The 13,940-nt window shown below is 62.9% G+C and overlaps 1 protein-coding gene across 2 annotated transcripts in view; it reads right to left on the bottom strand.

The window, feature by feature from the left end:
• The window catches only part of TIMP2 (TIMP metallopeptidase inhibitor 2), a 44,645-nt gene extending 34,929 nt beyond the window's left edge, over positions 1-9,716 (bottom strand). The window contains exon 1 of one of the 2 annotated variants that reach the window (XM_059149398.1): positions 9,278-9,716. In XM_059149398.1, the coding sequence (XP_059005381.1) occupies positions 9,278-9,407 (130 nt within the window). In that variant the 5' untranslated portion in view covers positions 9,408-9,716. Of the gene's footprint in view, positions 1-2,110; positions 2,196-9,277 lie in introns of those variants that run through there. The other variant, XM_059149399.1, reaches the window with a different exon arrangement.
• Positions 9,717-13,940: the final 4,224 nt, after the last annotated feature.

Genomic DNA, 13,940 nt, shown 5'->3' with positions numbered 1-13,940 from the left:
CCTTCCAAGGACAGGCAGCCCCGGAGGCAGATGAACCGAGCCATGGGAAGTCCAGCGCGGTGACATCCCATCCCGCTACCAGACACTCGTGCCAGGACCGGGCTCCTTCGACTCCTGGCAGCAGCCCGCGGTGGCCTGACCTTGGGCGAGTCATCCAACCACTCCCCATCCACACGGGAGGGGACACGGGCCTCACCTGCCTTAAGGAGGCCTCCTTGCCAGTCAGGGGAGAGCTGGCGAGGGCTTCTGCACTGGAAGGGCGGAGACAGGCGAGGTCTCGATCTAAGAGATGTCCGATGGGGGAGGATGGGTCTCCCAGGACGGCGCCGGCAGAACAAAGACCACCTCAGATTTGTTCTCCGTTCTGGAGCCACCCGGGCTGAAGGGACAGGATGTCGTGACCGAGAACCCGGGACGGGGGACACACATCCCAGCTCTGCGCTACGGCCGCTCCCTCCCGAAATGCCGGGCTGGTCCTTCTCTCCCAGACATCGAGGGATGAAAGGTTCAACGCTAGACGAGAGGCCCCAGGAGAGAACTGTGTGCCCACGTCCGACCAACAACCCTTTGCCCAAAAAGCAGGGTGCCTTGTGTGGGCCCCCCTCAGCCCCCACTGTCACAGAGTCAAATCACCCTCTTGAAATGGATTCTGTCCTCCGGACAGCACGGTCCCCCATGGACCCGAAGCCCACAGGTGGCCAGCGTCCTCTCTCCCCGACCCGTGATGGAAAATGCCGTCTCCTGAAAGCTCCGGTGACCAGCTAGGGTTCCAGCAGGGACGCCCAGTGGGCTTGTGACTGCGGGCAAAGGCTCGGGTCATCTCCCCCGGTGTTGGAGCCGCTGCCGGTGAGGTCACCGTGAGCGCAGGCCTCGCCGGGTACGTGCGAGCGCGCGGGACACGCAGCCCAATGGGCCCGTCGCCCCTCGGCTCTGCCTCCAACACATTCCCGGCTCTCTTCAGCCTCCTGCCCTTGTTTTCCGCCCTCTCCGTGTCATGGGACCTCGGAGAGGACACGGTGGCCTGCGGAGGGTCAGCCGGGGTGACCAGGCAGAGGGATGCGGCAGAGGCCGGGCCGCAGACCCCCGAGGATATCATTTCTCTCTGGTGCCGTGAGCCTGTGTGGTCGTGAGCAAGTCCACGGCCCTCGTCCATCCCTGTGCCCTGAACTCCCCGCCGGCCGGAGGCAAGGAGGTGACAAGCAACGGGGGACAGGACAGGCAGGCTGGGCTCGTGCTGAGAGCTGGCCGCGAATCGGGGCGGGGGGCGGCTTTCTTCTGACAGCGCTGCGGCGCATGGGGCGCCACGCATCCCAGGCTGACGGCGGTGGGCCCTCCCCGGCGTCTGCACTAGGCTCACCCCGCAGAGACTTCCCAGCCTCTGCTGGGCCAGGATCCCGAGGACTTTCATCCTGGAACAAGGAAAGGAGCCTCGGGCACGGAGTTGGGCTTCAGAACCGGTTCTGGCTGGCTTTTCTCCCAACACTTTCCAGTTTGTCTTTTTCCTCTAAAATGTCGGTCCATTTTCTCATTCTGCCGTCGGGAAAGCGGCAGCCGGGGGCGTCTGTACCCCGGGGCCCTCAAGTACAAGCGGGGGCTGTCGGCAGAGCCTGCGGCAGGACCCCGTGCCCCGCCGGGCCTGTGATGGTGCCCCCAGCCCAGGCCTCCAGACGACAGATCAGGAAGGGACCGATAAAGCCTCAGCCTCAGCCAGACCCGTGAATGAGCTCAAGACTCCAGCCTGTGCACCTCGAACAGGTGTGCAGGACGCGAGTGACACCCCCGGGTAGCCGACACAGAGCGGCCAGGCTCCGAGTTCCAGGAAGGACCACAGGCTTCTCACAGAGCCACAAACCCTCCACGCGACCCCTTCTCGGGGGACCGGAGGGAGCGTCAGGCGGCCCTGGGGTGCCGTGTGTCCCCCCCAGGCTCAGCGCCATCACCCAGTCACGGGGGGCCTCCCTGCCGCCTGCCCCCTCCGGAGGAGACCCTCACCTCCCCTGCCTCTCTCATCCATCCCTGATGCCTTTCGACTGAAGAAATTACCCACCCAAGACACGTTCATCAAACACAATTCAGAAAATGCAGATAAACTAAAGGAAATAGAACTCACCCTTGACCTCACCATGGCCTAGAATTCTGACACCCTTCCAGACCTTCCTGTGAGCATTCGACGTGTACATGCTTCTTCGTGACGTAAAGATACACACAAAAGTAATAAACCCGCATAAAGAAAAGCCAGGGAACGGCCACCAAACACCAGGCCAGGGGCGACCCGAAGGAAAAAGGGGAAGTTTGGGCCAGGAGGGAATCACCAGAGGGTTTGGGGCGGGGAAGGGGGTGGGGGGGCAGCAATGTTCTGTTTCTTGACCCGGATGCTCACTCGGAAACTTGAGAAATGGAGAGCGCTTGGGTGTGCGTTTTAACAAAACGTGTGTGTGTTGGCCCCAGACTCGGCCCCAGCCGGAGGGAGAGCACGCGCGCGAAGCACTCGGGCGGCAGCTGGGCTCGTCAAATTAATACCCTCCAAACGTCCTTCAAGGTCGGAAACGCGGATCCCTAAGGAACCCTGCCATCAGGTTACAGCTTTATTTCTTTGGCGCATCTGCAGTCTGCGGGCTAACCTCTGAGCCAGGGGTTCCTCTCCCCCCACACCCCCCACTGCCCCCCACTGCCTGGAGCAGCCAGCCCCACCCCACCCCCGCGCCAAGCCCAGGAGGCTCAGGATCACCAAGGTCAGCCTCCTCTGTTAACAGCCCCCACCCCGGCCCCTGTCTCAGGGGCAGGACTTCCTCAGCCAGGCCTCAGTTTGATCTTCTATAAAATGGGCGTAAGGACTGAACCCGGGGCTGACATCAGGAACCTTGGGAATCCACTTGTCAGCACTTAGCATTTCTTAAGGACAAGGTTAATAGGCCCCCATCACCCTCCCTTCACAAACGAGGGTGCTTTTCCTCCCAGCTCCCTGGCTGCCTCCTGGTGGTACCAAAACCGGGCCCGTGTCTCCCTGAGCTCCCCAACCCGTGTGGTCCATCAGTGTGGCCCGCCCTCCGGGTCGGGTGCGGACGGCGAACACAGTGCAGGGTCTTGAGCTCGGAGAGGGCTCACGTCCCCACCCTATACACACACACACACACACACACACACACACACACACAGCCTCCCGGGGGCACCGTCCTGAACATCTGACCTCCACTGGTTCTTGTGATCTCCGCCCGCACCCCTCCGAGGCTCCTGTTTGGAGCTGGAGAGACGAGGCAGAGGCGCTCGCCTGGACCCCTCCCCTGGACGCCGCTGGGGAGCTCCACAGCGGCCTCCCTCACAGCCTGTTCGAAAAGGCCAGTCTCCTTGCTTCCTGCCGCCCCCTCTTCCCCGCCACGTTCCCCTTCCCCTTCCCTCCGGGTCCCTGCACACATTTCCCACTGTGCCGAGCCACCGCCGAGCCTTTCTCGCGCAGACCCCAGGGTCGCTGTACCCCAGCAGAAATAAGCAGGGAATGGAGCCTCAGGCCTGAGGCCAAACCCCAGGGGCGAGCCCACCACGAGCCCTTCACCCCCACGCCACCCCCCAGCTGCCAGATCTGCCTCATGTCTCGAGTCCTTCCCCGAGTGCACGCGCAGGCTCCCGGAGGACCACAAGCCCCTTAAATCACTCTCCTGTCCACAGCTTCAGGGCCACTGCCCCGCATCCACACCTACCGGCCCTCCCATGAGCCTCCCTGCCTCCACCCCCACCCCCGGCTGGCTTTGGGCGGGTTCCATCTACCCCCGTTCAGCTTCCTTCCTTCCAGAGACCCCACCTGTTGGCTTTTTAGACTGAACAGCTGTCCAGCCTGCCTCGCTGGGGCCCCGGGAAGCCTGACCCGGGTATTCTGACTCAGCTGACCAGGGGGCAGTACAGTTTCGTCAGCTACAAAGTGGGATTCCTCTGGGTCTCTGCGCATTCTCCCCCTGGAGTCACAGTGATGGAGGCACGGAAGGATCCCAGCTTTCCAGCCAGTTCGGGCCCCAGGGTCCAGGCAAGTGGCTCCCTGGAGCTCCCAGCTCCAAATGGGGGAGCAGCTTCATCCCACTTGCCCTCGGAGACACTGCCCCTGACCCTCCCTTGGTCTGGAAGATTTCCTCCACCACGGCCCTCAGCCACCTCTCTTCCCAAATTCCGGGGCATCTCGTCGACCCTCTTACCCCTGGTCCTTACTCTCCACACGTGCTCAGACCCTCTGGCACCAAGACAGAAACCTAACCCAGCAGCCTCAACACTTACCTGCCCATTTAAAATTTTATACATGGGGCACCTGGGTGGCTCAGTGGGTTAAGCTTCTGCCTTCGGTTCAGGTCATGATCTCAGGGTCCTGGGATCGAGCCCCGCATCGGGATCTCTGCTCAGTGGGGAGCCTGCTTCCTCTTCTCTCTCTGCCTGCCTCTCTGCCTACTTGTGATCTCTGTCTGTCAAATAAATAAATAAAAGTCTAAAAATAAGAAAAAAATTTGTACAAGTGCAGGTGTCGATGTCTATGTTAAAAACCTAGAACATTCTTTTCTCTAACCTCAAGTGTCCGGGGTAGCCTGCGTTGGAGACAAACCTTGGTGGGCATCAGAATCACCTGGACAGTGTTAGAAACACCAGTGCCCATGGCCTGGACCCTGAGGCTGGAACTCGGGACACCCATTCAGACACCTGCGACTTAGCCAACTCCCCGGGCCACGCCTGCCGTCACCCGCAGGTGCACACCCTCGATGGCTCACCTTGGGGCCTTGGGAGGGGACAAAGACTGCAGGTGATAAGTCAGAGGGGTGTCCTTTGGCCCCTCGTTCTCCTCTCTGGCCTCATCTGCGCCCAGAACACTCTCTGGCCTTGGCTGGACACACTTCACTGTGCCCGGGTGTGTGTTCCCTGATCTCTCCTCGGAGTGAGGGTTCACAATCTCCAACCCTGATGTCCCAGCACTGCTCTTCTCCTCCCAGGAAGACCATCCTAGCTACGGGTCCGGCTGCCCTGGATCCCTTGTGCGTGTGTGCCGAGGGGACAGGGAGCATCCAAGGCAGGGGAGAAGCGCTGACCCTGCCCAGTACGCTCTCCTTCCTTCTGTCTCCTGCAGGCGTTCTCTTTCTCCTGCGGCGTCTTCCATCCTTCTAGGCTCCTCCAAACACATCTCTTAGCCATTATGGACTCTAAGGGGTTCGCCCACACCTGCAGCCCCTCGGGTGTCTGATCAGTGGCTCTGCACCTAGACGAGGGTGGCTGCATGTCCCTCCCAACCCCGTAAGCCTGGCGGCTGTCCACGTCCTCGTTCTCAACAGGCTCAAATACTGCTGACCGATCCGGACCATGCGGCCTGCGCGGGTGTCTGCCTGACGACCGGCTGAGGCAGCAGGAAGACGGGGAGGCAGCCGCGCTCATCAGTAGCTCACGGAACCCAGGCCACGACTGCCAGTTCCCGAGGGCCGAGCGTGTCCTGGTTGGAGGCTGGCAGCCTGCCCTCAGATCCCAGGCAGGTGCGGGGAGAGCTCCCCAATGCCCCAGCACGGCGTCTACACCCGAGTCTGGGACACATCTCTCTCCCTCTGTCTCCCAACCCCAGGAACTGCCAGCAGCTCTGGTTCTAGTCACTCCCCTGGGAGAACGCAGCCTTCTAGTCACTCCCCCAGGGACACAGCCTTCCAGGGCCGCTGTCCGAATCCAGGTCCAGGGCACTCCCCCCACAGCTCCCTCCCTTCAAAACCCTCTTCCTCCAGACCCCAAAAATGCATTGCCCCTTTTCACATGGTGACTTCATTTATCATTTGCCCAAAGACCCTGGCACCTGTCTGACTTTATGCCACAGCCTGGCCGTCGGGGAAGGGGTCTGCGGGGCTGTGCCCACCTGCCACACACAGTTCTAAACCCACGTCCACACTCGTGAGGACGAGATCGGGCCTCGCAATCCCTGGGGCAGAGCTGGCCGCTGCGTAGCCATTCACAGAAACCCCGCCACCCCTACCCGGAGCCCAGCACGCGTGTCTGCAGAAGACACACAGTTTCCGAGTGCTTGGTGCCTGCTGTCGGACCCCCATCAGTGCACGCACGGGGCCGGTCCCCTCGCCTTGGCAACCAGCACATGGCCTTGGCTACGGGTCCTTCTCCACCTGGTGTCGGAGATCACCCGGGGGTTTGCAGACCACAGAGCTCCTGGATTTACCCGACTCCAGAAACTAGCCCGTACGGCCCAGATCTGCCAAGTCGCTCAACGGGCTAACTGCCTCCGGGCTCGCTCCACGACGGCACCGCCTGAAGAGCGAGCCCAAAGCTGGTCTCTGGCCGGGTTCCGGGAGCCGTCCACGCCCGCCATCCATGGCCACAGAGTCCACGAGACAGTCGGGGTCGGGCCAGCAGCACATGCGAGCTGTGCTTGGAGACGGGAGACGCGTCCCGCCTGTCCTTGCTTTCCCGGAAAGACGGGGAACAGAGCCTTCCAGGAGGGACCCAATCACCTCTCACCTACGTACCGCTCCCTTCATCCCGAATTCCGTGACCTCATCATGAGCTCCTTTTGCCGACCACACTTCCAGTCCTACCGGCTCCCAGAAGTCCCCGCACAGGCAGACAGAAATCCGACTGTTTCTTAAGTCAGCCGCCTCTTGTAGACACCAGGCCAGGGAACAAGCCCGCACCAGGCCAACAATTAAAGGTGCCAGGACACCACACTGAAGGGCAGCTTGTAGGCTCCCAACGTGCTCGCAGCTGTCACCCTTCACGGGCCCCTGCATCACAGCCCCAGGGGGCCCAAGGTCACCGGTGGAGCGGAGGTCCAGAGGTCCGGGCCAGACTCCGTGTATCCGCAAAGCGACCCAGACTTCAGTGATGGTTACCAGCGCCCCAGGCAGTTCTGTTCTCAGCCAGAGCCTGGGATCATTGCAAGACAGTCATGAATAAGCGCCCTTAAAGGAGAAGCAGACACAGAAAAGCCAGAGCCTTCCCTGGGAGATGGATTCCACGGCCAGCCGTGTCTCGGCTCTGTATCCCATGGTGGCTGGGCACAGAAGGGCCAGCTGCAGCGGCCCGGCTCGAAGACCTCTCCCCGAAAATCATGTCCACCCGGAACCTGCGTCTGGGACCGTATCTGGGAAGACGGTCTTTGGAGATGTGATCAAGGCAAGATGAGGTCATGCCAGGCGAGGGTGGGCCCTCAACCCAGGGACCAGGCTCCTTCTAACAAGAGAGGGATTTGGATAGACATGTACAGAGAAACCCACTTAAAAACAGAGCAGCGGCCGGAGCGACGTGTCCACAAGCCCAGGGGTGCCAAGGAGCGCTGGCAGCCAGCAGCAGCTGGGAGAGGGAAACCCAGAGCAGATGCTCCCTTGGACCGTCCAGGAGGAGCCAACCCTGCCACACCTTGATTTTGCACTTCAGGCTCCCAAACTGTGACAGAAGCAACTCAGGCTGTTTGGAGCCTCCCAGCTAGAGGATTCCCCACGGCCGCCCCAGGAACCTCACAGACTGGGCTTTACCGGGCAAGTCGTGGGCAGCCCCACAGGGCCTCCAGGCTGGGACGGGGTTCAAGTTTAGGCTCTTGAACAATTCTGATGCAAGGAAACGAGACACACATGCCAGGAGATCCAGGTGGAGGAGGGAGGAGCGCACAGAGCAAGAAAGAACCACGAGGCTTGCTGAAGCTCCTGGACCCTGAACCCTTGGCTTCCTGCAGCTGAAGAGTGAGGTGGTCCCCAGGCCCAGCCCTTGCCTGCTCGGCTCCTGTGAACCAAGCCCGAGCCCAAGCCCTTACAAGAGTCGGTTCCTCTGGGCCTTGGGACCATCCTGCCCGCCAGCCAGATGGTCAGAAGCACGGCCTTGCTCTTAGCAAAGGGGCCTGGGCGCCCAGTGGACTCCCCAGAGGAAGGCCAGCGTGCCTTGCTCTCAGATCCTGCTGGGCACCAAAGCCAAATCAGGGGTCAGCCTTATGCCCCCCGGCTCAGGCTTTACATAAAATGGCATCGCAAGCACGCACACGCCACGCTCCACACCCAGGTGGCGGAGCCACGCGATACCTGCAGGTGGGCGCCTGCGTCCCCTCGGGCTAGGCGGCAGGTCACAGGCCCAACCCGGGAGCAGCCAGGAGCCCTGGGGGTGTGGGGAGATCGGAGGCCAAGGCTAGCAGCAGGAGAAACCCAGACACCCCGGCCCCGGGTGTGCACAGGTGAGGGCAGCCGGCCTCCCCACACCTCGCCTGGCAACCAGATGCTCCACCGGCTGCGACTTAGAAGCTCAACCTGAACCTGTTGAGAAGCCAAGGGGGCGGGGAGGATGACAGGGGCCTGCACCTGCTACACGGGGGTCCTTCTGGCTAAACAGAACTCGGCCCAGGAAATCTGGCACACCCTCACCAGGGCAACTGGAGGCCCTGACGGAAACCTCTGGGGCCCCGCTGGTTCCTCCCGTTCCTGCTGCGTTCTCCCTGCTGGTCTCTGGCCCCAGCGTGGGTCAGAACAAATACGGAGCTGCTTCCCCTCCCTTGCTCGCTCCCACCTTTGTGGGGAAAGGAGTGCGCAGAGGAAAAGATATTTTCTGAGAATTCTAAGCAGCCACACAACCCCACTTGCCCCAAAGTCTCCAGTCTTTGTGGATGTCCTGCAGGCAACCAGCGGCCAAGCACTCAAGGGCCGTCCTCCCTGTCCAGCCCTGAGCGCGACGCCCCCCAGGAACAGAGTAAGGGGCGGCCCCTGGGGCTCTACCTGCCTTTCCCCGCGCCCCTCTGGGCCCAGGGAACCGGCCGGAGGAGGGAAGCTTCCATTCTGCCCCAGCTTCATCCGGGGAGCCCCCAAACCGGGCTGGTGGGAGAGGGCCAGGCAGAGAAGCCCTGCCCCACCCGGCCTCGGGCCTGAGAAGCCTAGCCCCATCTGGTCTGTCTGGGAAAGTTTCTCCCGGGGTCCCCAGCCCTCCAGCCCCGGGGCCGGGACTCTCCCAGCCCACGCTGTGGCCCCCACTCTCCCCGCCCCCCGCGCTGGCACCCCAGGGTCCTCCGCCTGCCAAACCCCGTCGGCTCCCTGGCTCCCTTTTCTGGGGCTGGAGCTGCGGAGGAATTTCGGCGGAATGTTGAGGTTGAGAAGCATCTCGGCGGAGACGCAAAGAAAGGGAGACGAAAGGAGAAAAAGAAAGTGCGATTTCGGCGTCCACTTGCAGGATTCTAGCAGGCCCGAGGGCCGGCGAACGGGCGTGGGCCCCTCGGCAGGACGCGGGCGGGCGGGGCGCCGGGGACCCTCGGGGAGGCGGGCACCGGGCCGGGGCGGGGTCGCCGGCTTACCTACGTCCGCATTGCAAAACGCCTGTTGCGGGTGCACCGGGGAGCAGCTGCAGGCGTCGGCCGGGCGCAGCAGCGTCCCCAGCAGCAGGAGGCCGAGTGCCAGCCGCAGGCTGCGGGCCGCGGCGCCCATGGCGGGCGGGGGCGCGGGGACGCGGGGGCGCGGGGCGCGGGGCTCGACCGCCGCCGCGGCTGTGCGGGCGCTGGCCTCGGGGCGCGCCGGGGCCGCGCGGGGCTCGCTGCGCTCCGCGGGCGCGCCCTCCGCACCTGGCCCGCGCTCGCCCGCGCAAACTTTCCCGGGTCTTTGTCGCGGGCCGGAGAGGGGGCGCGGGACGCGGCTGCGGGCGGGCGGGGGCGGCGAGGGAGCGAGGAGCGCGCGCGCGACCGGCCGCCAGCGGCTGCCACGGCCTTCTGTGGATGCGTGCGCTGCGGGCGCGGGCCGAGCCGGCCTTTTATTGCGCTCCGAGGCGTGCCGGCTCCGCCCCCCGGTGGCGGGCGGCCAATGCGGCGCCGGGAGCTCCCGGCCGCCCCCTCCCCGCGCGCCTCCCGCGCCTCCCGCCCTCCCCCGAACCGGCTTTGTTGTGCCCGGACCCGCAGGCACGTCTGGGGCCCGCAGCTGCGCACCTGGCCCCGGGCCGCGCCCCTCAGGCCCCCGCAGCTCCCCAGCCACCCCCGCCCCAGATCTCCCGAGGTCGGGTTGGCCGCTGCGGGGCGGGCGGCGCCCGTGGCGGGGGGGGGGGGGGGGGTTTGGAGGGAGTGGGGGGGGCCTGACTCAGCACTTGGGACCCGAAGCCCACCCCTCAAGGGCACCAGGCGCCCACCCACCGCCCCTTCCTCTCCAGCTTGGCACGGGAGGTGTACCCTGCCCGACTCGCGTCCACTCCTGGGGTCCCTGAGCTAGGGATTGAGCCAAAGGGAGGCGCGCTGCGGGGTAGGGGTCAACCCCCGCCGCCCCCCGTGGTAGGTGGCCTGGGGAAGCTTACTGAAGAATCCTTTTACAAATGGAGGTCTTAGAATTTTAAGTGCGCTTGGCCAGTTCAGATGGAGGGGGAGGGGAGTGGTTACTATGAACAAAACAGGATTTTATATAAACTGGCCATATTTTTGACCAGCCGACAAGAGCCAGAGGGGTGGGCCCAGGAGTCGAGGAGCTGGGGTTGGAGGAAAACGTTAGCCGGGCTCTGTTCACAGTTCCCTCCCTTCGCCCACAGATGTGGGACTGAAGGACTTTCCCCAAAACAGTTCTGTGTTCCAGGAAAGGCTGGGATCCTGGAGGTGCCGAGAAGCCTCTGAAGTGTGGCCACCGGGGTCCCTCTGTGCCTGTCACCCAGTCTGCCCTGAGCCCCTCTGTGGTCGGTGCTGTCACGCGCAGGCCCTCGCTCTTGCCCGCAGGACGTCTGTAGTCTGGCCGGAGGGCTGTACTCGGAGGAGTAATTGCCCACTAAACTGCGTGGTGCCGACTTGCCGACTGGCCTGGCCGTCGGAGACTGGAAAGTACTGGAAGGCTGGAAAAAAACGGTTCCTTTCTGTTTATGTGTCTTCGCAGCAAACAACTGGGAGCAGAGTTAAAGAGGCCCTGTGGTTATTTTTAGCACCCTGAGGAATCCAAAGTCACTTTTCCCACTTTTGTTCCCATAAAATAGAACCGTGTCGTCTTGAAACGATGTAGGATGCTAACTTTTCAGCTGTGCATTCAAACGCCAAGACACGATGGCTGCTTTGGGTCTTTGCTTCCTCTGTCCTTCTTTCTTTATGACAAGTGGGGAAAAGTGCAATTGAACTTTACAGAATCGAAAGTCGATTTGTCAGTTTATGAGGGAAACAGATAACCTAAGGACACCCTGTCCTTTAGGCAAGATACACACATTAGCAGTGGCGCACAGTGAGGGTGATGACTATCCTGGAGGCGGGTTTGATGGTGGGGCAAGGTGGGGGGGTGCGGGCCAGGCCACTGCATGGGGTTGGAAATGAGGGACCTGGCCTGCCGCCCGTCCGCCCGCCCGCCCGCCCGCCCGTCCATCCGTCCACCAACAGTGCTCATCAGAGGAGAATCTACAGTGGTCACTGTCCCAAGGGCAGGCCATTCAGAAATCCACCGAACAGACAGAAGTCCCAGGGGCAGCAGGTGGAAAGACCCCTGAGCCAGAGGAGGAGGAGGAACATGAGGGAAAAGAAGCAGCTAAGACCCCAGTCAGAAGGGCCGGGAGGGGGGAGACTGCACCTTTGATTCTGAGTGTGTTGGTAGGTTTTCAGCAGCGGGCGTCGCAGTTCCCTCTGTGAGGATGGGGCGGGCGCCGAGGACGCCGGCAGGACCCAGACGCAGCAGCCCAGCCAGCTCGCGCGCCCCACCCGGCTTCCGCCGCCCCCGTCCACACAAGGGTCATTAGACCCCCCCCCCCCCGAACGGGTTGTTCTGAGAGGCCGACGTGGTCTCTCGTACGTGGTGCCTGTGTCCCGTGTTACCACGAGGCGCCCATGTCAAGCGACTCTCACGAGGATGTAGCCGGTGAAGGGTCGGAGCGGTGCCTGGAACCCGGGTCCCCTCGGGTTCCGCGTCCCCCGCCCCGGCCATCGGACGGCCTCCTGCAGCCGCGGCTCCCGCGGACCTCCCTGCCCCTCTTCCCGTCCTGGGCCTGCCCTTTCCACGCGCTCTCTTCCGGCTCAGGACCAAGGACACCGAGGCCACTGGCCAGGAAGTACTGAAGGAGGAGGAGGTCAGGACCGGCCGCGGCCGGCAACGAGAGGTTCTTTCACGCGCTCCGCAGCGCCAAGAGAGCTGCAGTGACGCAGGATGACCTCGGGGCAAGGCCTGCACTCTGGATCCCCACCCAGAGGAGGAGGACGGGGTCAGCCTGGCCCACAGCCGCCCCCACCCAGGCCCAGGAGGAGCGCTGGCGAAGAGGCCCCGGGGCTGGTAGCTGCGTCTTTCGCCTTCGCTGCCAACCAGCCTCTTCTACCCTGATATCGGGGAGCGGGCCGCATCCTTCCTGACGACAGCCTGCTGGACCTCAGCTTGTATCTGCCCCAGAGCCTGACTCGGGCCGACTCTCTCCTAAGAGTCTCTCCTAAGAGAGACGGGAGGGAGCAGCACCTGCCAGGCCAGCCGAGGAGGGGGACATCACTGCCCGGCCCACGACGGCCCACCAGGAACATTCACCTCGCCCCCGCCTCCCCCACCGAGAGAGGTTTCCAGCACGGAGCCCAGCACAGTTGTCACCCGTCCCACTCATGTCGGGGCACACCCTGCAAACACATCCTGGGCTTGGCTTGGCGGAGTAAACACCCACCGGGTCCAGGAGGAAATGCCAGCACCTCCTCCCTCCTGCTCCTGTCGGGTAAATAGAGTCAGAGTGACCTCTCAGGCCTCGGGCATGAGGCCCTTTCCACCCGGCACGGGCGAGCCCTGGGAGTGTGGGTTCTGCGTAGACTCACTCTCTCCGTTTGGAGAAGATCTGCCGCTTCCTGGGTGTGTGGAGCGTATTCTCTCCCCGGAGACAGCAGGACAGGAGCCAAAGCCTCCCCGCCCCATCCGGCAGGTTGCAGAGAGCCACACGCTCCCCAGCATATGGGCATTCACACGGGCCCCGCAGGCCCAGGAAGCTGGATGCGGACAAGTGGGAATGTCTTGGGCAGCTCCTGGGGCGGTGGGGAGCTGCCGGCTGTGCAGGGAGCTGGGGGACAGCCGTGTGCCCGGCTATCTGGGAGGTTTCTGGGGTTGTGGGATGCGTGGCTCTCAGGGATCAGGATCCCAGTGGGCCTGTCCAGTCTGGGCGTCTGACTCATGGCCACATAGGCAGGTGGTTCCCCCACCACAGCGCCAGCCCAGATATCTGTTCCCCATGTCCCCTGGCCAGGAACATCCCCGATGACAAGAAGGTGAGTCAGGAGAAGGAGGGCCGACTGTGGCCTGGCGATGGGCTGCAGGTGTCTGGACAGTTAGCACCTCCACGACGGGCGGGGGACACCTGAAGGACCTTCCACATTCATTCATTGCATGCATTGCCCTTACTAACCCCCTTTGGCCAGGCCTGACGTGTCTGCCTCTGACCTCTGGGTCGGATTGTTTTCCCGGGGGGGGGGGGGCGTGCCCTGTGCCCTGTGGGTGTTGAGCAACATGGCTGGCCTCCACCCTCTAAATGCCACCCCCCCCAAGTTGGGACAACCAAACACATCTTCAGACATTGCCTAATGTCCCCGTGGGGGAGCAAAACCACCCGGTTGATCGGCACCCGCGAAGGGAAGTTTGATAAAAGTCTCTGGACGTGAGAAAACGAACGCAGAGACAGATAAACAAGGTTCGATTTTTTTTTTTCCTTTTTTTTTTTTTTTAAAGATTTTTTCTTTATTTATCTGACAGAGATCACAAGTAGGCAGAGAGGCAGGCAGAGATAGAGGAGGAAGCAGGCTACCCGCAGAGCAGAAAGCCCGATGTGGGGCTTGATCCCAGGACCCTGGGATCATGACCTGAGCCGAAGGCAGAGGCTTAACCCACTGAGCCACCCAGGTGCCCCAAGGTTCGATTTTTTAGAGCAAACACCGGCGCACGGGGGAGGGTACGGTGCTGGTGCGTGACCCGGGCAAGGGCACAGGGGACGGCGGACCAGACCATCCACGCGGGCTCTCCGGGGAGATGGGGAGGGCAAGGAATGGTTAGAGGGATGTTTTG

Source organism: Mustela lutreola, chromosome 15, assembly GCF_030435805.1.
Source record: "Mustela lutreola isolate mMusLut2 chromosome 15, mMusLut2.pri, whole genome shotgun sequence".
NCBI classification, from domain to species: Eukaryota; Metazoa; Chordata; class Mammalia; order Carnivora; family Mustelidae; genus Mustela; species Mustela lutreola.
The sequence above is the reverse complement of the archived record's forward strand: the minus strand, read 5'-3'. Positions and strand labels throughout refer to the sequence as shown.